Source organism: Nyctereutes procyonoides, unplaced genomic scaffold (genome assembly GCF_905146905.1).
Source record: "Nyctereutes procyonoides isolate TBG_1078 unplaced genomic scaffold, NYPRO_anot_genome, whole genome shotgun sequence".
Lineage (NCBI taxonomy): Eukaryota > Metazoa > Chordata > Mammalia > Carnivora > Canidae > Nyctereutes > Nyctereutes procyonoides.
Genome location: NW_026575125.1, coordinates 104,507,067 through 104,532,112, shown reverse-complemented (window position 1 = coordinate 104,532,112; position 25,046 = coordinate 104,507,067). Strand labels below are relative to the sequence as shown.

At 40.4% G+C, this 25,046-nt stretch overlaps 1 protein-coding gene across 1 annotated transcript in view; it reads right to left on the bottom strand.

Annotated features, from left to right (window-relative positions):
* ADGRG4 (adhesion G protein-coupled receptor G4) overlaps positions 1–25,046 on the bottom strand; it is a 108,147-nt gene that overhangs the window by 68,443 nt on the left and 14,658 nt on the right. The window contains exon 2 of the mRNA XM_055338121.1: positions 13,316–13,930. Coding sequence (XP_055194096.1) covers positions 13,316–13,930 — 615 coding nt within the window. The remainder of the gene's footprint in view (positions 1–13,315; positions 13,931–25,046) is intronic.

Here is a 25,046-nt window from a genome sequence, read left to right as displayed (position 1 = left end):
CATCACCTCCATACCTGCACTTGAGCAGTCAAGCACTGCTGGACACAGTCACACATATGTCTATAAATTCATGATCCCCAACCCCAAATAAGCCTTTCATACTGCCCAGCCATCCCACTACTTTTATCTGGTCAATTTTTGCTACTGCTCTCTGCAGTAACTATTTAAAACCTCATTATCGAACTCTGCCCCCACATGTTTATTAAGGAACTGTGCCCCTTACTTCACAGGAAAAACAATTGAAGTTATCAGAAACTTAGCTGTGCTACCACCTCAGTTATCCCTCACCAATAATTATCTCTCTTTTCCCTAAGGGCCTTTCCTTCCTGATTTAAAACATCTTCCAGTCTTTTACAATAAAAAATAAGAGTCCCACATCTCTTCAGGCACGCCCTATCTCCCTCCTTCCCATCACATCCACTGTCTCCACCTTCCTCAGCCCCATTCTTAAACCCACACTAGTCTGGGTTTTGTAATCATTCCACTGCACAGCACGCACTAATGTCACCAGTGGCCTTCATGAGGACATATACTATGGATACTTTTTCAGTCTTTGTCTTACTTGACCTCTCAATAGGCTTTGACAATGTTGACCACTCCATCCTTCTTAAAATAACTCTTTTCATTGATTTCCTCGACATAGCCCACTCTTGGGCTTTCTCCTACTCCTACTCCTCTGGCCACTCTTTTTTTTCCTCTTGGCAGACCCATCCTGTTTAACCCAGTCATTAAATATTAGAGTTCCTCAATGCTTGGTCCCAGAACCTCTTCTCTTCTTACCCTGTGGTTCCTCCACACCCCTCCATATTTGAGTTACACCTGTATGCAGATGAATGTCAATGTTACATCTCTAGACCAGAACTCTTATTCTGAGTTCCACAATTGCTTACTTGACATCTCTTGGATATCTCATTAACTCCTCAAACTCAATATGCCCCAATTTGAACTCATTGTCTTCTCTCCAAACTGGGTCCTCTTTCAGTGCTCTCACTCAGTGAATGGCATCATCACACATTCAATTATGCAAGCCAAAACCCTCTCCCTCAACCTCCTTCCTTTTCTGTCTCACCCGCCATAGCCAACCCATAATTTTGTCCTATGACTCTTATCTCCCAAACAGCTCCTGACTCCATCTGTTTCTCTCCATCTTGATCACTTATTGCCCTCACCAAATCATCATCAGTTTCTTACCTGGATTCTGCAGTAGCCCCCCAAATGAACTCTCTGCCTCTGCTCTTGGCTCCTCTTCCAATCTGTTCCATAATTCAATCAGGATGATCTTTTCAAAATGCAAATTTGATCATGTCACACACACACACACACACACACACACACACAAACTTAGTTCCCTTTAGTGGCCTTCCATTACTCCAGGATAAAAAAAAAATATGTGCTTCTTAGTAGAGCTTATAAAGCTATGAACTGTTTGGTCCCTACCCACCTGTCAGGCCTCACTTTGTGTGAGGTTTCTGCCTTGTTTTTTGGGCTTCAGCCCTCCATCCTCATTTCAGTCCTCTAGTACTTGGCATTCACTTTCTTACCACAAGACCACTACCTACACTGTTACCTGCACTTGAAATGTTCTTCCTGTCCCTTTTCATCTGATTAACTTCTCCTCATCCTTCAGATCTCAGCTCATGGATTGCTTCCTCAGAGAAGCCTGCTACCTTCCTCAGCTTCCATGATTGGGCAAAACCAATGCATTCTAGGCTCTTTGGACACCCCATACCTTTTCTTCATAGTAGTTGTCACAGCTGCAGGTTTACATTGGTGTGTGTTTATTACTGTCTGTCTTCACCACTACACCGGATGCACAGGGATCCCACCTTTCTTTGATAACCAGTGTATCCTTAGTGCCTAGCATAGGGCCTGGCACACAGTAGATGTCCAGTAAATATGTGCAGGCTGACTGAATAAGTGGATGATGAGAGCTTGGAATGAAATAAGAGTAGTGTGGGGATTCCTAAAGGAAGAATTGACAGGTTATGATAACAAAGAAGCTTACAAGATGAAGAAGACAGAGAAATCTCAGAAAATTCAAATTTTGCTCTTGGACAACTGGGAGAATAGCAGTGATACTCATAGGAAATAGGAAAATTAGGAAGGTGGCCTCTCTCAGGAGAAAAACATGCACTTCTGACTTGGATAAGTGGAATTTGGGGTGATAGAACATCCAAGTGAAAATGGTGCAGAGTAAAATTCAAGACTGAGTCATAGTTTTTCTCCAGTGCAGATCACCCAGAATGAAATCATGCGTATTTACCATTGGGAAATTAGCATTTTGAATTTATCCACCCGAGAAGCTTATTACTTAAGATGTAAAAATAATTATGGTGGTAAACAATCTACTAACTTGTTTCACTGTCTTGAGCATTAGAATTACTTTTAATTTGCATATATAGAAATTATGAGATGTATGTAGGATGTTCTTTAGGATTTTGCAGCCATTAGCAAGTGGGATGAATGACACTCAGAAGCCTGCAACTGACTGTACAGATAGAGTTAATGAAAGTCACACATGCATAAAGTCACAACACATGTATGTAAGGGCAAAAGTCAAAGTTATATAAGAAGTACTCCCCCACTGAATTTTACAATATAGTTTCAACAATCAGAGATTCGCATTTTGTTAGGCCTTATCAAGAAACTGCTATATTTCTGCAGCACAAAATTTGTTTCAAGCTTTCTACCTTCAAAACTACAAGTAGAGGGAGAATTGTCAGGATTTTAGTTTCCATTTTTACAGATGGCTTTACACAGCCAACTGGCTTAGCAAACTTGTTAAAGGGTCACTTATGCCACATTTGAGGAGTATGGCATCCCAGAGCCTGAATCACTCTCCAAGAATACAATAATTCCCACTTCTTTACAAAAGATTCATGATGGAACTGCACTTAATTTTTGGAAAACAATAAAATACCAAGTGCCACAAAAGTCCAAGTTATTTTATTTAATACAATATTCAAAGAGCACTATTACAGGAGTCCTAATGAGTAAGTGGTAACTCAGAACACAGAGGTTGGGAGTTAGGTATGGTATTTGTATCTAAAGATGGCTGAGTTGTGGATGTTAATTGTTATTAACATTTCCAGTAACCATCTCAAAAAGAAGCGTAAAACTTAGGAAAGGAGGGACACATGGCTGTCTTAGGGGAGTGTGGGACTCTTGATTTCAGGGTTCTGAGTTCAAGCCCCACATTAGGTGTAGAGATTACTTAAAAATAAAATCTTGGGATCTCTGGGTGGCTCAGCAGTTTGGCAACTGCCTTCAGCCCAGGGCATGATCCTGGAGTCCCAGGATCAAGTCCCACGTCGGGCTCCCTGCATGGAGCCTGCTTCTCCCTCTGCCTGTGTCTCTGCCTCTGTCTCTCTCTGTGTCTCTCATGAGTAAATAAATAAAATCTTTTAAAAAATGAAATAAAATCTTAAGGGGTGCCTGGGTGGCTCAGTTGGTTAAACATTTGACTCTTGGTTTCAGCTCAAGTCATGATTTCAGGGTCATGAGATCCAGCCTCTCATCAGGCTCCACACTCAAGACAGTTTGCTTGAGATTCTCTCCTTCTCCCCTCTCTGTCCCTCCTCCCACTCTCTCTCTCTCTCTGTAAAATAACTAACAACTAACTAACTAACTAAATAAATAAATAAATAAAATCCTTTTTAAAAGCTTAGAAAAGGAAAAATAAATGAGTTGAACAAAATTGCCAAGCAGGTAGTATTTTAAGTACCAAGTATTTCTTAGAAAATAATGCAACTTACATTGCCTCACTTTAACCCAAAGCCTGGATTTCTCTACTTCAGCAAACCTCCTTTTGAATCTTTCAGATGAGAGGTTTTTTCCAGAGGGATTACTGTACCAAGTTTTTCCTCTAACATCTTTATTAACAAAGACTCAAGTCTTTTTTAATCAAAATCACAGAATCATAGAACTAAGTCTTGGAGATTGTATTCAATCCTTTCATTTAGAGACTAGGCCCAGAGAGGTACAGTGTTGACAGGATGAGATTTCCAAAGATAAAACATGTAGAGACAAAAAAAAAAAAAACATGTAGAGACATAAGACAGTGTGTGCCAGTGTTTTATTTTTGATTTTTGATTTTGTTTTTTTATTCATTTTTTTAATTGGAGTTCAATTTGACAACATATAGCATAACACCCAGTGCTCATCCCATCAAGTGCCCCTTTCAGTGCCGGTCACCCAGTCACCCCCACCCCCCGCCCACCTCCCTTTCCACCACCCCTTGTTCGTTTCCCAGAGTTAAGAGTCTCTCATGTTCTGTCTGTGCCAGTGTTTTAATTATCTAGTACCCATAAGTGCATGCCCTCAATTTACACAGAACCACCACAAACCTAGGAGAAAGAAGAGACTCTACCTTAAAAAACAAGGAAAAACAAACTTAGATAATAAAAACCAAGTTCTGCAAGTGCTGAACAGCTCAAGAATAAGTAATCATCCTAAATAATGAGACATAAACCCTAGAGGAGAGTATCACGGTGATAAAACAAAATGTGAAGGTGCTCTTGCAAGCCTAGGCATCGAAACCCAATGAGGATCCCAAATTACAGCCATGCACTAAAACAATATCTGCCTTGAAGAAACATTCATATCTCAAATAAAGCCAATCCAATTAAGTGTCAGTATCTTTTAAACCAAGATTTATAGGAATTAAAGATTCTTTCAAACCTCAAGCCTCACAATTAATTACATGGGTTAGGAAACACGTTCAACTGATACAGAAAAAGCACTTGACAAAAAATCACAAGTACAGGGATGCCTGGGTGGCTCAGCCATTGAGCATCTGCCTTCAGCTCAGGGCATGATTCTGGGATCCAGTATGGAGTCCCACATCAGGCTCCCTGTGAGGGCCTGCTTCTCCCTCTGTCTATGTCTGCCTCTCTTTCTCTGTCTCTCATAAATAAATAAATAAAATCTTTAAAAAAAATCCCATGTACATCCATGATAAAATCCCTTAGCAAGTTAGGAACATGGGATATTTATGTCAATTTATAAAGATCATCACCAAGAAACCTACATTTAAAATCAACCAGGGATGCCTGGGTGGCTCAGTCGGTTAAATGACTCGATTTCAGCTCAGGTCATGATCTCAGGGTTGTGAGTTCAAGCCGTGAGTTAAGCTCTGCACTCAGTGGGAAGTCTACTTAAGATTCTCTCTCTCCCTCTCTCTCTGTCCCTCCCCCTTCTTGCTCTCTCTCTCTCTCTCTCTCTCTCAAATAAATAACTAAATCTTTTTAAAAGAGCAATAAAATCAACCATAATAGTAAAAGACTGAATGTCTTCCCTCCAAGACTGGGAACAAGGCAAGAATGCCCACTCTCACCACTTTTAGTCAACATAGTACTGGAAGTTAGAGGCATTCCAGCAGGAAAGGAAAAGAAATAAAAGGCATTGGAAGGGTGCCAGGCTGGCTCAGTCAACTGAGAATGGAACTCTTGATTTCAGGGTTGTGAATTCAAGTCCCACATTGGGGGTAGAGTTTACTTAATAAAAAAATTCTTCAAATCATTGCAGATTACATGATTGTCCATGTAGAAAATCCCAAGTAATCTAAAAAAACCAACCTCTTGAAACTTAGAAGTGAGTTCAATATAGTTAGAGGGTACAAAATTAGCACTGAACAAAGAGTTCTTCGACTTGACACCAAAAGCATGATCCACAAAAAGAAAAACTGATAAATTGGACTTTACCAAAACTAAAAGATTTTGTTCCATGAAAGTCCATGTGAAAAGGATTTTAAAAAGCAATATAGAGACTAGGAGAAAATATTTGCAAAACATATATCCAACTAAGGACTAGAATATATAAAGAGCTCTCAAGACTCAACAGTAAAAAAATGCAATTTAAAAAAAAGAGGGCAAAAACATGAATAGACAGTTTACTGAAGACGATGTACAGATGGCAAAATAATCATAGGAAAAGAGGGATCCCCTGGGTGGCTCAGCTGTTTAGCACCTGCCTTCGGCCCAGGGCCTGATCCTGGAGTCCCGGGATCGAGTCCCGGGATCGAGTCCCACGTCGGGCTCCCGGCATGGAGCCTGCTTCTCCCTCCTCCTGTGTCTCTGCCTCTCACTCTCTCTCTCTCACTCTCTCTCTCTATCTCTATCATAAATAAATAAATAAATCTAAAAAAAAACTTTTTGAAAAGATATTCAGGGGCACCTGCGTGGCTCAATCCATTAAACATCTGCTTTCGGCTTAGGTCATGATCACAGGGTCCTGGGATCGAGCCTTGCATTGGGCTCCCTTCTCCACGGGGAGTCTGCTTCTCCCTCTCCCTCTGCCTGCCACTCTGCCTACTTGTGTTCCATCTCTCTCTCTCTGTCAAATAAATAAAATCTTTAAAAAAAAAAAAAGAAGAACGAAAAAGATGTTCAATGTCATTAGGCACCAAGGAAATGCAAATGAAAACCATAATGAAACAGCACTACATACTTACCAGAATGGCTAAAATAAAAAGTAGTGGCAACATCAAATGCTGGCCACAGCCACAGCCTGACAGTTTTATATAAAACTAAATGTGCAACTACCATACAGCTCAGCAATTGCATTCTTGGGTCCTTATCCCAGAGACATGAAGATTTCTGTTTACACAAAAACCTGTACACAAAGATTCATAACATAATGTAGGTCTCTTTTAGGGAGAGGGAGTGGATATAGCCCCAAATTGGAATCAATCCAAATGTCCTTTGACAAGTGAATGTCTAAACAAACTGTGGTTCATCCATACCATGGAACCCTACTCAGCAATGGAAAAGGACAAACTATGGATACATACAACTTGGATGAATCTTAAGGGAATGATGCTGAGTGGAAAAAAAAAGTCAATGCCAAAAGATTACATACCATCTAATTCCATTTACTAACATTTTTGAAATAACAGACTTTTAGAAATGGCAGACAGATTAGTGGTTGTCAAGAGTTAGAGATGTGGGGAGCAAAGGGAAGTTGAGAGAAAGAGCAGGGGGAGATGCTTGTGTTTATAAAGGGCAACAGGAGGGATCCCCAAAGTATTGAAAGTGTTCACTGCCTTGACTGTGGAGGTAGATGCACAAATCAATACAGGTGATAGAATTATATAGAATTTAATACACACATGCAAATAAGTACAAGTAAAACTAGAGAAATCTGAATAAGATTGCTGAGTTGTATCAATATCAATATTCTGATAGTTATACTGTAGTTTTGTGAAATGTTAGTCTTGGAGGAAACTGGACAAATTGTACAGGGATCTCTAGCCACATGTGAATCTACAATGATCTCAATTAAAAAATAGGCAAGTGCAAAAGCCCACATCATGAAAGTAGTTGAGTGATAACTGAATGTCCATCCCTACTGGAGGGACCACAGAAACTATAGAGTCTGGCCTCTGTCTTTGAAGGACTTGCAAACATGTTTTGCCACATTCATTCTGTTCCCATTTGTGAACACGTGATCATTTGCACAAATGATTTGCATGAGCTTTGCTATCTCTGTATTTTAAAGTGGGGATAATCCATGCTAATTCACAGGGGCCTGTGGGCTTAATTGCCATTTGCTCCTTCACTCTAGACAAAATTGTATTATTGTAATCATTGGGAGCTGGAGAACAGAGGTATAGAGTAGCTGAATATTTATGAGGCATTTTGTTGCAGATGTACCTGCCAACAGAATATTAAGTAGAACATTTGCTAAGGTACCAAATTCTGCGTGTGATTTGGGTATATCACCTCATATTAAATCCTTGTGTTTTTCTAGCCTACATATTGCATCTGTTTTTTTCTCTCAATCATGACCTTTGGAAATATAATTCAGAGTGTGTTTATTAGATTTGTTAGAGATAATAGTGACCAGAAACTGCTACAGACAGATTTGCCTGTGGGGCAGAAAAAATATGAAATGAGTATCTTTAAGATGATGAGAAAATATATATGTATTTTTCAAAATGGTGTCTGTATTCTGTTTCCAGGCAAGGACATGAAAAATGAATTCTGAGATAGGAAGAGAGACAGGCTAGAGTTTCCATCTCTGAATCTATAGGAGAATGTCACCCCATGCAGAGGAATACAAATAAGGAGGTTCGAGCAAACTACAAACTGCTCCTGCTTATCTTTCGTGATAAAAAATGAGGATAGCACAGAGAATTACATACAAGGGCCAAACCAAATTACCTTTTACCTAGTAGAGCTCATCGCTATGGAACCTTTCCTATCAGAGCTGATAATTGCTTAGAGGGCTTCCTAGTGGGCCAAACAAAGGCCTTAGAAAGTGCATAAACTATATAATCAATCTCTCCATATTCGAAGAATGGTTAGTTCATAAAGTAATTCAAAGCAGCTGGACATGAGATCAATTAATAAATCTTAGCAAATCAATAGCTCCACAGATACAGGGACCCTGGGTTTTGATACAGTGCAGATTTCCCAGGATGGACTCAGTTCATGTCATTTCATTCTTTCCAAAGGGGATTTCTCAAATGCATAACTAGGAGTCATTTCACCTGTGTATCTTTAGGAAGACTTCGTCTTCATATATCCATAAGTCAGAACAAATCCTTTGTTGGATCATGTGTCTGAGCTAAGATTAGGCAATTATGCTCAACATACCTAGAGAGGAATTTTAGCTTGTGATTGATCAGTCCCTAATGGTCACTTCAAGAAATTCTTGTCACCATCCATTTATTTTCAAAATACTGTAGACTTTTGATGCAGCTAAAACCTGGAAACAACTTAAATATCCTTCAAAGGGAGCTCACTGAATAAATTACAGGAGATTCCCACTCTATCATTCTAATCAGCATTCTCCCCCCCCCCCAATAATCAGGTAGTTCTATTTTCTGTATTTTCTGATATGAGAATGCCTCAAAAATATATTATTAGATGAATAAAAAAAAGACTTTGTGTATAATGATGATCCCAAGTTTGAAAAAGAAAAACAAAGACTATTTTCACGTAAACCCAAGTTTTAAATTGTTCCTGCAACGATACATAAGAAATTGTTAACAATCATCACTTTTATGGAGAGGTGCTTAGGGTAAGAGATTGGATGAGAAAGGAGGCTTTTACTTTTAATTTATATCTTTATGCATTGTTTGAATTTTTACCAGCATATCTATTATTTTTACTTTTAAAAAATCCATTTTAATGAATAGAGTAACAAAATAGCAAAAATGATAAATTAATTAATTTTTTTAAAGATTTTATTTAGTCATGAGAGACAGAAAGAGAGAGAGAGAGAGGCAGAGAGGCAGAGGCACAGGCAGAGGGAGAAGCAGGCTCCATGCAGGGAGCCCGATGTGGGACTCGATTCTGGGTCTCCAGGATCACGCCCTGGGCTGAAGGTGGCGCTAAACCGCCGCACCACCCGGGCTGCCCTTGATTTTATATTATAGTAAACACTGTATAATAAACAACCATGATGTGTTGCACTTGGAATTTTAAAAAAAAATTTTTAAAGACTTATTTATTTATTTATTCATGATAGACACAGAGAGAGAGAGATTGAGGCAGAGACACAGGAGGAGGGAGAAGCAGGCTCCATGCCGGGAGCCCAATGTACGACTCGATCCTGGGACTCCAGGATAGTGCCCTGGGCCAAAGGCAGGCGCTAAACCGCTGAGCCACCCAGAGATCCCCAAGACTTTATTTTTTGAAGGGGCACCTGGGTGGCTCAGTCAGTTAAGCATCTGTGTTTGGTCCAGGTCATGATCTCAGGATCCTGGGATGGAGCCTTATATAGGTCTCCCCATTCAGCAGGGAGTCTGCTTGTCCTTCTCAAGCTCCCTGTGCCCCTCCCCAAAGTGGTGAGCACTCTCTATCTCAAATAAGCAAATAAAATATTTTTAAAAGATTTTTTTTCTTTTAGGTAGGCTCTACACCCAACTTGAGGATTGAATACACGACCCTGAAATCAAGAGTCACATGCTCCACTGACTGAACTAGCCAGGAGGCCCTAAAGATTTTGTCTTCAAGTAATCTCCACACCCGATGTGTACACCAAATTTACAACCCTGAGATCAAGAGTCACATGCTCCACTGACTGAGCCAGCCAGGCATCCCCTGCATTCGTAAGTTGTAAAAATAAAGAAAAGATGCTTAAAAACAACTCCAAAACTAAATTACTAATGACTGGCAACTTTGCTGTTGTTATTATTTATCACTGTGTTGCTTAAATATTCCTGAGACATCTCCAACTATAGTGAATACTTGTTTATTAAATCTAAGTAGGGTTCATGGTTTTCAGCAAATGTTCCCCAAAAGCCTTGTTCTCATGAATATATAAATATATACATATATAATTTACGTGTAAATAGATTTATTGAGATTTGTAACCTAGCGATGTGCTCATTAAAATTTATTTTTAAAGGTCATAATCCTTCTATGGACCATAAATACCAATTTATTAGGCAAAAGCTGAAGCTAGACATGTTGTAATCACTCCTATTTATTTATGTAATTTCCCCTCTTTTCCCCAGATGTCACAAGGCTAGGCTAGGACTGTGATAGAAGAAATTCTGTGGTGTTACAGCTCCTTCAGTTGTGAGCAAGCAGTGACTGCAGCTGGTAGCCTAATTTCCCCAGGTGGGTTATTAGCACCAGCAAATCCCTTCAAAGGAAGCTTCTAAAACAGCGGTCATAATCTTTTGGGGGCCACAGATCCCTAGAGGTAGTCCTGCATGGTGTGGGGGTTCAAAGAACATGAGCTTTGCAACTGGACAAATCTTTGCTCAAATCCTAGCTCCACTGCTTATTTAATAGGTGACATTAAGCAATTTACTTAACCTTGTGGAGCCTTTCTTTCCTCATCTATAAAATGCCTGGCATGCGGCAAGAACTTCATAAAAGGTAGCAATTATCATATTATTTCTGAATATGATGGAAACTGTAGACGCTGTCCTCAGAGAAAAGAATCCATCTTGCATTTTTAGTATGTTGCATGCAATTTCAAGGGCTTTGAACACCCATCAAGGCCATTCTGGACCAAAGGTTAGAAACCCCTGGTCTACGGTTTAGAACGAACATATGAAGAAACCTGAACAGTAAAAATAATATTTTCTACTACTTTTGCTGGTTGTCATTTTAGGTTGTGTTTTCTTTTCCTTTTTGCCATGTTGGATTATTTGTGTGTTATGCCTACCGGGTCCCAATCAGACCAAGAGGATACATTGTACATTTAAAGAGTGTACAAAAGAGCAAAGTAAATGAGGGTTGTCTAGCACTTTAACACATCAGTTAGTTACCAGCAAAGTAGTAGGAAAGGCCAAGTCATTCATGCCAGATTAGGTTTTCAAAGACCACTGCTAAGCATGTGGATTTAATAGAGCCATGCTTCCGGTTCTTTAGATCAAAGATAAAGTTACTTTAAACTGCTTTGGGTGAGCTTTTCAGGCTTAACCTACTAGTCCCTAGCTCCGTTTTGTAATCGGAGCCAGCTAGGACTATTCTCTTTTATTTTCAAGGCTTCAGAAAAGAGTAAAACCAAATGCCTTTAGGTAGTTGCTCAAAGGAATAGCTTTCTTGTTCCTTTGCATTAGTCTGATCTCAAAGAAACACAGAAACCCCCTGGAATCTACCTTTGCCATTAATTCAAACAGCACCCAGACTGCTGGTGAAAATATATCTCCATAGTCTGTGGGAGCCTATTAGGCATGGATCTAGCCCTCATTTCTTCCATAACCACCCCCCAAATTCATAAAACCTAAGAATGAGTGAACATTTCAGGAAATGAAAAAAAATCCCATCTTGATGATATTATCACTGACTTTACCCATGCTCAGGACTGCTGATGCTAAGGGTGGAAAAGATTGGATTTGAGGAGAGAACAGGGTTGTACAGAGAAAACCAATCCTATATTTTCCTGTTGAAATTGGAAAGAAGGAGAAAAATACATGTGTCATTCCAAAGAGCCAGTTTTCTTATAAGAACTCCATCCCAAACAGTTCCTAACATCATCATTGCTCATGAAAGAAAAATGAATTGGTTTATAAATCCCATTTCTTGCTAAAAGGAACCAGAACTCTCTGGTAAAATTGTTGATTCTTGTGCCAAGAAGAAAAAGTACAAGATGAGCCTATAACATCTTATGCTAAAAGTAAGGGGGTACTCAAAAAATGATGTGAATGTGTCAAAAGGACACTAGAGCCAGTTGGAAGGACTCCCACTGGCCCAAACTGGGCCAATTTGAACATCAGAATAAAAGCAACATATTGTAACCCATGGAATAAGGTAGGACTCCATGAGTTCATGCTGGTATAAACACATAAACAACTGAAGGAATATAGAAGTAAATGTGGAAGAAGAAAACACTCTTCCTTGCAATAGAATACTAACTAATAAATGCTGAAAACTGATGGAGTTTTAAAAATCAACATTTTGTGACCATTGTATAAACCATTGAGGCAAGTATCATCAATAGATGAAAAACTTTTGGGTGAAAGTTTGATAACAACAGGGTATTTACATAGCTTCCAAATACTTCCCCAGAAATTAGTTCTTTTCTAAAGATTGACTCATTTATCTAGGAAAAAGAGAAAGAAAGTGAATGGGGAGGGGCAGAGGGAGAGAATCCTCATGCAAATTCCTGGATGAGCACAGAGCTCAACACAGAACACAGTCCCACGGCTCATGAGATCATGACCTGTTCTGAAACCAAGAATAGGACGCTTAATCGACTGAGCCCCCCCCCCCATGCACTCCTTCCCAGAAATTAGTTATTTTTTAAGATTTTATTTATTTATTTTAGATAAAGAGTGAGAGATAGAGAGCATGATGGGGGTGTAAAGGAAGAGGGAGAAGCAGACTCCCTGCTGAGCAGGGAGCCCAATGCGGGACTTGATCCCAGGACTCCGGGATTATATTATAGTAAGAGAATGTCCTTATTCTAAGGAAATACTCACTGAGATATGTAGGGGTAATGAGACATTATGTCCACAACTTACTCTCAAATGATTAAGAAATAGTATATGTGTGTGTGTGTGTGTGTGTGTGTGTGTGTGTGTGTGTGTAGGGAGGAGGAAAGAGAGAGAGAGGAAGACTACTAAAATGCAGGGAAAATGTAATAGTCGGTGAACCCAGGTAAAAACATGTAGAAGTTCCTTGTCCTGTTGTAATTTTTCTGCAAATTTTAAATCATATCAAAATAAAAGAAAGAAAAGAAAAAGAAAATGGTATTTGCTCTACATTAAAAAGCAGATGACAAAATTGGCAACCTTGGGCCCCTCTGAGGAAGACAGAGCCTTGGACCACAATGAGTTATCCAGAGTAGAGAGCAGGAGACCACATCAAGGACAACCCTTGCCAAGGAGGACAATTCAGAAGTTACTCACAGCAGCGCAGTCTCATGTCAACAGTTGGAATGATCTTGTTGATGAGCCAAACATCTTCTTCCCAACTAACAACATTTCCACCCAAACACTTCATAAACTCCTCATTTTCCACGATGTGGTCCCAAAGTTGAAAGTAGTACAAGCTGCCAGTGAAGCCAGGCAGTGCACTTTCAACCTGGCTGTCCCAGTTCATAAGAGAGTGTCCTAGAATCAGAGTCCCATTAGGTGTCAGGTTTTGTGGTTGATCCATCATTACAAGTATCCTTTCTGTATTCAGGAAGAGCTCTAATCTGCCCTTCACACCATCCCACATCAAACAGACTGTATACCATTGAAACGGAGTCAGGTGGTAACGGATATAAAAGGTCTTGCCCAAGCTGTGTAGTATTAGCTGCTGATGGTCTCCTCCAAGTCCAAGGTTTATGTCTTCTCTGCCCAGGAAGGCATTACTGGTAATATAGGAGAAGGCCATCCAATTACTTGATTTGTCATCCACGAATACCAGGTCAATGCATGCTGTGAATCGAGTGAGTTCAGGAATCGTGTTGGTCAGGCTCACGTACATGTCAGCTCTTCCATAAAAATCCAGTCTTTTTCCTTTTAGTGAAAGTGCATCTGTCCAAATTTGGAGAAGGGGAAAGAGAAAGCAAATGAAATTTCAGTAACAAAAATTCAATTTTATCATCTTCTTTAGCCACATAGTCCATTCCGGATTACACAATGCTATCATGAGTCAATACTGGTGCAAAACAAACAAAAAAGAAAGCCCAAATACTGGATATACACAAATCATCTCTATTTGACATTGGCATGTGACATTTTCTGGCAGAAGAGTTTCTTCCTAATTATATTTTGCCTGGGCTAATATTAAAAGTCAGATTAGTGTTCCCAGAGCACACACCAGCTGGACAGTTTGGGGAGGCAGTTAGAAGTGTGTAGCTAGTTGGCAGGGAGGAGGCCAAGAAAAAGGCAGCTTGGACTTAAAATCTGCTGCACATAATCTTCACTCGTGTAATCAAAAGATAGCTATTTCCATCCACCTAACTGCCTTATTATATTCATGGTGCAACAGCAATTTATTTCTCCAATGCCTTTTCCTGAGCCAAATTACTTGATTTATTCTGTCTCTGGAGACTGCTTCTCACTGAAGGCACCAACAGGGACCTGGGGGATGACCAGTTGGACAATAGTGAAGCTGCAAGGCTTCTGTTTGCACTCAGGAATGGGAGGAATGGCACTGCCCTGAGTGTACCCTGATGCCTTCCTTCCAACACATTACGGAGGGAGCTGTATGTCTTTAAGAGCTTCTAGGTGGCAGGTTTCTGGGTGGCTCAGCTGATTGAATGTCTGACTCTTGACTTTGGTGATCTCAGGGTCCTGAGATTGAGCCCCACATCGGCTTCCCACCCAGCGGGGAATCGGTTTGTTTCCCCTCCATTTGCCCCTCCCCCTGCTCATGCTCTCTCTCTCTCTCTCTGAAATAAAAAAAAAAAGGTTCTGGTGGCCATGGACCCAGTTACCACCAGCTCTGAAGTCAAAGAGCCTGCACTGGAACCTCAGCTCTGACATTCGTCAGCTGTGTAACTTTGATCAAGTAGCTTAATCTCCCCATGCCTCAACGTCTGCCTCAGTATGCACACACAACTCAGAGGATTACTATTTATATTATAATTTATACCAGATAATAGCCCTATCTACTGATCATACAAGACTGTTTGGAAAATAAGTGAGATGATGCATGCAAAACCCTCTCAAACGTTGCTGAAGAACATGCCCATCAGTACAGTCATTTGGTGGGCAATTTGGCAATATCTATGAAAATTTAAATTGGGGCAGCCCGGGTGGCTCAGCAGTTTAGCGCCACCTTCGGCCCAGGACGTGATCCTGAGGACCTGGGATTGAGTCCCACATTGGGCTACCTGCGTGGGTCCTGCTTCTCCCTCTGCCTCTCTCTCTCTGTGTGTGTGTGTCTCTCATGAATAAATAAATAAAATCTTAAAAAAAAAGAAAATTTAAATTGAGTATGCCCTTTGTTTCAATAGGAAGCTATTGGTGAATCGTGATGCAATCATCATGACAAACCTCACACCCCAGGCCCTTAGGCAAATATCTTGAGAACTGCTGAACATCAACCTAATTCCAGCGCCAGCACAGCCCAAGACAAACCAAAAAGAGCTTTATGACAGAACGGAATTCCAACCTCCCTCTAAATTAGGGGCATGACATTGGGACCACCACTATAAAACTGATAGCCAGAACAGCACGCTACAAAGGCCGGCAGGAAGTGGCCACTTCCCTGCTTCTGAGAGATATCCCCAGGTGCAAGCTTCTAGATATTCTCTAGCCCTACAATATTCTCTCCCTCATTCCTCCACTGAATATCTTTCAAAGGCAAGCAAGTACATGCCTGCCCACACACACGCATGCGTGTGCATGCGCAACCCCCCCCCCCCCCAAGTGCTGGAGCCCTTACCATCCACCTGCCAGGGAGCTATTTCTGAACTGTCCATGGTAGATGAGCAAATGTTTATTTCTGTCCCTGGCTTATGTGATTATATTATCTTATCATCTTTCATGTGGCTAATAAATCAAAAGGTAACCCCACAAAGTGATAATCACTAAGAAACCCAATATTGATCATGGTTGGCTAACTGCTTTTCTGTTCAGCCCTCCAAAATGACGTCAAATACAATGTTTAAGAACGAGTTTCAGGGATCCCTGGGTGGCGCAGTGGTTTGGCGCCTGCCTTTGGCCCAGGGCGCCATCCTGGAGACCCGGGATCGAATCCCACATCGGGCTCCCGGTGCATGGAGCCTGCTTCTCCCTCTGCCTATGTCTCTGCCTCTCTCTCTCTCTCTCTCTCTCTCTCTCTCTCATGTGACTATCATAGATAAATAAAAATTTTAAAAAAATTAAAAAAAAAAGAACGAGTTTCACGGTGCCCTCCAAAATGACGTCAAATACAATGTTTAAGAGCAAGTTTCATGGTGAGCATAAAATACTACGTTTAAGAACAAGTTTTATGGGATCCCTGGGTGGCGCAGTGGTTTGGCGCCTGCCTTTGGCCCAGGGCGCCATCCTGGAGACCCGGGATCGAATCCCACATCGGGCTCCCGGTGCATGGAGCCTGCTTGTCCCTCTGCCTGTGTCTCTGCCTCTCTCTCTCTCTCTCTCTCTCTCTCTCTCTGACTATCATAAATAAATAAAAATTAAGATTTAAAAAAAAAAGAACAGGTTTTATGGTGAGCATAAATCTCCAGGGTTTATTTGTCCCTTAAAAGAGAATGTATCATAATCCCATGTTGTCTACTGGGTTTCTCCTCTCTACAATACTCTAATATAAAGCCAGTTGCCAAAGGACACAAACAAGCAGCTTACTAAATGAGAAATACAAAAAGATGGCCTCTTACTATTTTTAAAACACAAGTTACAATAAGATACTATTTTTACGTTTTGAAATTATAGCATTTTAGACGGAGAATACCCAGCATGGACAAGCTTGTGAGGAAACAAGTCATTTTAATACACCGTGGGAAGACCAATTAGTACAGTCTCTTTTTTAAAACCTTATTTATTTACCTTTTAGTCTTCTCTACACCCAATGTGGGGCTCCGACCCCCGAGATCAAGAGTCACGTGCTTTACCGACTGCACCAGCCAGGCACCCCAGTAGTCTTTTTTCTGAAGGGCAATCTGTCAGTGTCTATGAACATTTTCATTGTATATGGCTGTGTATATGCTTTTTTTAAAGATTTTATTTATTTATTCATGAGAGACACACAGAGAGAAGCAGAGACACAGGCAGAGGGAGAAGCAGGGAGCCCGACGTGGGACTTGATCCCGGGTCTTCAGGTTCTGCCCTGGGCTGAAGGTGGCACTAAACCACTGAGCCACCTGGGCTGCCCTGTGTATATGCTTTGACATAGCAATTCTGTTCCTTATCAATTTATTCTAGACAAATCTACATGTATACAAAGATGCAGGTACAAGGATATTCATTGCAGTATTGTTTGTGATTGAGCAAAAGTAAGAAGATCTGTATGTCCATCCATAAGTGACTAGTTAAGCAATTCTTACCTCTATATAATGGACAATTAAACATATAAGGTAGATCTACATAGTCATGAAGAGATTTCCAAGGCTTGATGCTACATGAAATGGAAGTTACATAAGTGTAGATATAGTATTATCCTGCTTTTTATCAATAGAGAAAAATATGTGCATTAGCATGCATAGAAAAAATCTAGAAGAACACACATCAAGCAGTTAAGAATGAGTATCCTTAGATGTGAGATTTAGGGGGTTCTGGGGTCTTGCTTTCTATATTACTTATTTCAGTAATATTTGCACTTTTTATACAATCCTGTGTTAAATTTATAATCAGAAAAATAAGGATGGATGGATGGATGGATAGAACCACTTGTGGCCATATATGAGATTCTGTGGGCAGAGCTAATTTCTACATAGATGTGAGCAGAAGTGTGGGGCAGTGGAATCCAAAAAGCTGCCTTTGAGTCCTGGTTCTGCAGCTTACTAGCTGCATCAACATGGGCAATTAATGAACGAGAAAGCTTTTAGGACAGTGGCATTTAGTGAGCACTGTATGAAAAATAAACCCATGTCACTTCTCTGTGTCTTATTCCTCCATGCTAAGATAGGAATAGTAATTACCTTCCTGGCGGGGCCATCATGAAAGATGAGGCTGTAATACAACTGCCATTTATGTTATGTATGTGAAACATTTATAAACTGTGAAGCCCCAGGTAAATGTCAGCTGGCATGTTCACCACTATCACGATTAGAAGTCTCTTTCTTCTCCCACAACCTCTTTTGTACCCTTACACAGCCAAGCACATCTGCATTGAGCTCTGCTGCAGCCCTCGGGGCCCCCAGCAGGGCTCAGAGGGGCCCAGGCTGTGACAAGGCAGGACAAGGGCTTTGCCCTTCTGTTTGGCCAGGCAAGCAGCATTCTCTGCTGGGCCTCTCCAGGGCCTGCTTCAAAGGCCACTTGTGTCTTTGCATATGATTTAACTATCCATTGCAGATGTCTGCTTGGACGTTGCCATCTGTTCCCTGGCAATTTTCAAGTCCAAATTGCATGATTGCTCCCCTGAAGCGTGTTCTCTCTTGATTTGGCTCCTCTGTGTCTCCTCGCCTCTATCCTGCTTCCTTTTATTTTAAATTACATTTATTGTTGTCCTCGCTTTAAAAAAAAAGGTGTTTCTTCCATTATAAAAGTGATACTGTACATGATTTTTTTTAAAAAAGGAAAATATTAGAAAAGTAAAAAGATGAGAACAAAGTCAGCCAGAGTCCTACCACCCATAGACAACATTTTGGTAAATTTCCTTTGGCGTTTCTTTTCTTCTGGGCATGGGTTTTGTTTGTTTCTACGTGGCTGAGACCATATTGTATGGAAAATTTGGTATCCTGCTTTTCTCACTTAACGTGATGACATAAGTGTTTTCCATGTTAGGAAAAACTTATCATAAGCCTCATTCAAATGGCTATGCTACAGCCCTCAGAGTGCCAGGCACCATTTGATTTGCACTGAGAAAGTTCGCATAACACAAAATTCACCATTTAATCATTTTAAGGTATACAATTCAGTGGTATTTAGTAGATTCATGATGGTGTATGACCATCACCATTATCTAGTTCCAGAATATTTTCATCATCCCAAAAGGAAGCACCATATTCATTAAGCAGCAGCGGCCCTTCCCCCCACCCTCCCACTGGCAACCATTAATCTACTTTCTGTCTATATGGATTTGAGTATTCTAGACATTTCATATAAATGGAAACATAACAAGTGACCTTTTGTTTCTAGTTTCATTCACTTCACATAATGTTTCCAAATTCATCCATGTTTTAGCACGCATCAGTACATTATTTTTTTAAGATCTTATTTTTAAGTAACCTCTATAACCAACATGGGACTCAAACTAACAACCTTGAGATCAAGAGTTGCATACGCTACCAACTGAGCCATCCAGCCACCCCAGCACATCATTATTTTTAATGGCTGAATGATATTCCATTGTGTGGATAGACTATATTTTGTTTACTGATTCATCTGTTAATGGACATTTAGTTTTTTTCTACCTTTTGGCTATTACAAACAGTGCTGCTGTGGACATTTGTGCTATTTGTTTTGTTTGAACGTACTTTCACTTCTTTGGGGTATATATCTAGGACAGGTCATTTAGTAATTCTGTATTTCACTTACTGAGTAACAGCCACTGTTTTCCATAGGAGCCATTCAATATTCCCACCAACAGTTTATAAGGATTCTAATTTCTCTATCTCTTCACCAACACTTTTTTTCCATTTGTTAAATTAGTATTATAACCATCACAGAGGGTGTCGAGTGGTATTGCATCATGGTTTTGATTTGAATTCCCCTAATGACTAACGACATTGAACATCTTTTCATGTGCGTGTTGGCCATCTGCATATCTCCTTTGGAGAAATGTCTATTCAAGCAAGCCCTTTGCCTATTTCTAAATTGTGTTGTTCAGGATGTCTGAGCATCTGCCTTTGGCTCAGGGCGTCATCCTGGGTCTGGGAATCAAGTCCCACATTGGGCTCCCTGTGAGGAGCCTGCTTCTCCCTCTGTCTCTATCTTTGACTCTCTCTGTGTGTCTCTCATGAATAAATAAATAAAATATTTTTAAAATAAATAAATAAATAAATAAATAAATAAATAGTGTTCATGTTTTTGTTGTTGAGTTGTAAACACTCTTTATATATTCTAGATACTAGGACCTTATAAGACATGTGAACTGAAAATATTTTCTCCCATTTTCTAGGCTGCTTTTTCACTGTCTTGATGGTGTCTTTTGATGCACACATCTTTAATTTTGATAAAATCCAATTGATCTATTTGTTCTTTTGCTGCTTATTCTTTTGGTGTCTCTATTGCTAAATCCAAGGTCATCCAAGCCCAACGGTCATTCAAGACCAAATCTAAACACATGTCTGTGCTTTCTTCTCATTTCTATAGATGTAGTTCTTATATTTAGTTCTTTATATTTCATTGATTTTGACTTAATTTTTGTACATGGTATAAAGAGGGAGTCCAACTTCATTCTTTTTATGTGTTTACATGTATATGCATGTATACATGTGTAAATGGATATGTATTTACACGTCCAGTTGGGCCAGCACCATTTGTTGAAGAGACTATTTCTTCCCATGGAACCTTCTTGGCATCCTTGTGGAAAATTAATTGGCCATACATATATGCATGAGTTTCTTTCTGGACTCTCAGTTCTGTCCCATTAATCTACATCGATCCCTATGCCAATAACACAGTTTTGATTATCATAGCTTTGTAGTAAGCTTTGAAATCTAGACATGTGATTTCTCCAACTTTGTTCTTTTTCAAGATTGTTTTGGCTATTCAGGGATCCTTGCAATTCCATATGAATTGCACATCACCCTTTCCATATCTGTAAAAAAAAAAAGCCATTGGATTTTGATATGGTTTGCATTTGAATCTGTAGATCTCTTTGGAGGAATATTGACATTTTAATATTAAAACTTGTTATCTTTTATTAAACCCGTGAACACAGGATCTTTTCCATTTACTTAGGTCTTCTTTAATTTCTTTCAGCAATGTTGGTAATTTGAGTGTAGAAGTCTTTCAACTACTTGGTTAAATTTATTCCTAGGTATTTTATTCTTTTAAAGGTTATTGTAAATGAAATTGTTTTCTTAACTTTATTTCAGATTGTTTGTTGCCAGTGCATAGAAAGGCCACTAATTGTTGTATTGATCTTGTATCTTACAACTTTGCCAAATGTATTTATTAACTTAAATATCTTTATCAAGGGGATTCTTTAGGATGTTCTATATGTAAGATCATATCATCTACAAATAGAGATAGTATATTTTTTCTTTCTACTTTGGATGCCTTTTATATCTTCTTTTTGCCCAAGCACTCTGGCTAGAACTTCCAATATAATGCTGAATGCAAGTGGTGAATATGGGTGTTCTGGTCTCATGCCTGATTTAAGGGGAAAGCTTTCAGTTTTTCACCATTAAGAATGATGTTTACTGTGGGTTTTTCATAGATGCTCTTACCAGATTGAGGAAGTTCCCTTCGATTTCTTTTTTTAAATTTTTTAAAAATTTATTTATTCATGAGAGACACAGGCAGAGGAAGAAGCAGGCTCCACGCAGGAAGCCTGACGTGGGACTCGATCTCAGGTCTCCAGGATCAGGCCCTGGGCTGAAGGCAGCACTAAACCGTTGAGCCACCCAGGCTGCCCTCCCTTCCATTTCTACTGTGTCAAGTGTTTTTATCATGAAAGGGTGTTGAAGTTTTTCATACTCTTCTCCCTCACCAATTGAGATGATCATGTGGTTTTTCCCCCTTTGGTCTATAAATGTGATGTAGTATATTAATTGATCAATTTTTACATGTTGAACCACCTTTGCATTCATTTGTGGGATAAATTCTACTTGTTCAAAGTATATAATCCTCTAAATATATTTCTGGATTCAGCCTGCCAGTATTTTGTTAAGAATTTTTGCATCTAGGGGCACCTGGGTGGCTCAGTGGTTGAGCATCTGCCTTTGGCTCAGGTCGTGATCCTGGGGTCCTGGGATCAAGTCCCACATCAGGCTTCCCGCAAGGAGCCTGCTTCTCCCTCTGCCTATGTCTCTGCCTTTCTCTGTGTCTCTCATGAATAAATAAATAAAATCTTTAAAAATTTTAAAAATAAATAAAACTAACAATCAAAAAATAATTTTTGCATCTAGTGGCTCAGTCGGTCGAGCATGAAACTCTTTTTTTTTTTTTTTTTTTAAAGATTTTATTTATTTATTCATGATAGTCACACAGAGAGAGACAGAGACACAGGCAGAGGGAGAAGCAGGCTCCACGCACCGGGAGCCCGACGTGGGACCCGATCCCGGGTCTCCAGGATCGCGCCCCGGGCCAAAGGCAGGCGCCAAACCGCTGCGCCACCCAGGGATCCCCTGAGCATGAAACTCTTAATCTCGGGGTTGTGAGTTCAAGCCCCATGTTGGTCATATTAGCTTACTTAAAAAAAGGAATTTGGGGGGGCACCTGGCTGGCTTAGTTGGGGGAGCATATGACTCTAGATCTCAGGGTTGTGGGTTCAAGTCCCATGTTGAGTGCAGAGATTACTTAAACATTTTAAAAATCAAAACAAAATTTTTTTAAATCCTCAAGGAAAAAGAATTTTGCATCTATATTCATAAAGGATATTGGTATGTAGATTTCTTTTCTTGTGATGTCTATGTCTGCCAGTTAACATTTTTTAACTCTCTAGCAGATTGCTATAGCAAAACATTGTGCTCCAGGTCTATCTCTGGCAGAGCCTGGGGAATAGGAAAATAAAACTCTTGCCACAGTGGTTACTCAGTATGTAATTTTATTTTTCCTTTTGCCAAGTTCCCAAGCTGCTTTGCCTGGTGATGCCATGTTTACACAATTTTAAGCAGAACTGAATTCACTGAGCATTCAACAGTGCCAGTTTTTCCCAGAATGCTTCAATTTTTATATTCTCTGATTTTTCAGGGCAGTGGTTTAACCAGAGTCTTGCCCCCCCTACTGCCAGTTTCCAGTGCCCAGCATAATGGTTGGCACATAGTGGGTCCTTTCTAACTATTTTCTGAAGTGAGTGAAGCATTGGGCATAGAATGGGGAAAAGTTCAGGGGGAAAGTTTCCTCTTCCTTTCAGACCCCAAAAGTAATAAATACATTCATTTTATTTTTTTGAAAAAAATTTCTTTATTTGACACAGAAAGAGAGAGAGAGTGAGCATAAGCAGGGGGAGTGGGAGAAGGCAAAGCAGGCTGCCTGCTGGGCAGAGAGCCAGACGTGTGGCTTGATCCCAGAACCCCAGGATCATGATCTGAGCAAAAGGCAGATGCTTAACCACTGAGCCTCCTAGGTGTCCCAATACATTCATTTTAAAAGTCAGTGAGGAAAAGGTTTAGAACCCTAAGAGATAGGCAATCCAAATGATGTGGGTTTTTTTTTTTCAGCAAAGTCCCTAATTTTCTGAAGACAGCATTGAGTAATCATCAGATATATTCTGCATTTGGTTCTCTGTCATCTCTGTCAAGTTTCTCCTTGCAATGTTAAAGTGTTTCAAAGGTTAGGGACCGAGATTCTGCATGTGCTGCCCTGAACCATCTCAGGAGGAGCAGACAAATGAAGTTCATAATAGTTGGACAATGTAGGTGTGACCCAGTCACTGTTTCTCCCCCAGAGGTCACCTGCTTTCCTCTATTTTATTCCAGGTTTCTGATTCAGAAAGCCTGACCGAGCAGGGGTGTCTGCATATATTCATTGCATGAAGTACCCCAGACTGGTTGGGTTAAACAACAGACAAATATTGTCCCACAGTTCTGGAATATACGAGCTGAGATTAAAGTGTCGGCAGGGTCTTTTCCTTCAAAGGGCTCTGAAGGAAAGATGTATCCCATGCCTCTCTCCTAGTTTCTGGTTCACTGGCAATATTTGGTGTTCTGAGGCTTCTGTTGAGCCTCCCCATTCTCAGCCTTTATCTCTACAGGGCTTTCTCCTTGTATGCTATGTCCACATTTTCACCTTTTATAAGGACACCAGTCATGTCAGGTTACAGGTCACACTATTCCAGCTTGACCTCATCTTTCCTTAACTACTTACACTTGTAATGACCCCATTTCCAAATGTGATTACCTTCTGAGGTGCTGAGGGAGAGGACTTCCACAGATGAATCTGGGGGGACACAATTCAACTCATAATGCTGCATAAGGCTCAAGGCCCAGCTAAACACCTGGAAATACCTCCTATTAGAAGAGGGAGATAAGGGACGCCTGAGTAGCTCAGTGGTTAAGCATCTGCCTTCAGGCCAGGGTGTGATCCTGGGGACCCTGGATCAAGTCCGGCATTGGGCTCACTGCTTGGAGCCTGCTTCTCCCTCTCCTGTGTCTCTGCCTCTCTCTGTGTGTCTCTCATGAATAAATAAATAAAATCTTAAAAAAAGAAGAGGGAGATAAAAAAAGAGCAAGTTTTAGGGAAGGGACCCACCAGAGGCATTGGCTACATTTATACTGTCAAGAATCTGGCCATTCTGAGGATGGGCATTCTGCCAAGGGTACACCTCAACATGCCTGCCTCAACTGGGAAATGTCACCACTCACTCATAAAAGGGGAATGGGCAGGGGCACCTGGGTGGCTCAGTCAGTTAAATGTCCAAATCTTGATTTTGGCTTGGTCATGATCTCAGCGTCCTGGGATCAAGCCCCACTTTGGGCTCCCTGCCAAGTGGAGACTCTGATTCTTCCTCTTCCCCTACCCCCCACTTGTGCTTGCTCTCTCTCTCATAAATAAAATATTTTTTAAAAAGAGGGGGCAGTGGGCAGACACTCATTTCCATAGTACACAAAACCTATATCTGCACAAGGGGTCTTCTGGCTCTTAATATCACAAATCCTTGCAAATGAATGATCAGGAGCTTTGAAAAATTTTGTAGACCCAGTCCTGGTCTAGCAGATCCATGGCCGCCTGAGGTCATATAATGGATAGGTGATTGATACTGGGAACTCCATTACCCACAACACTGTGGTCATCATGTGAATAGCCACAGAGAACTGGAGTTACTGTCTGCCACCTACTGCCTACAGTTCCCACTGGTCTTGTGGGTAACCAGCTATCTGATATTTATTTATTTATTTATTTATTTATTTATTTATTTATTTATTGTTTT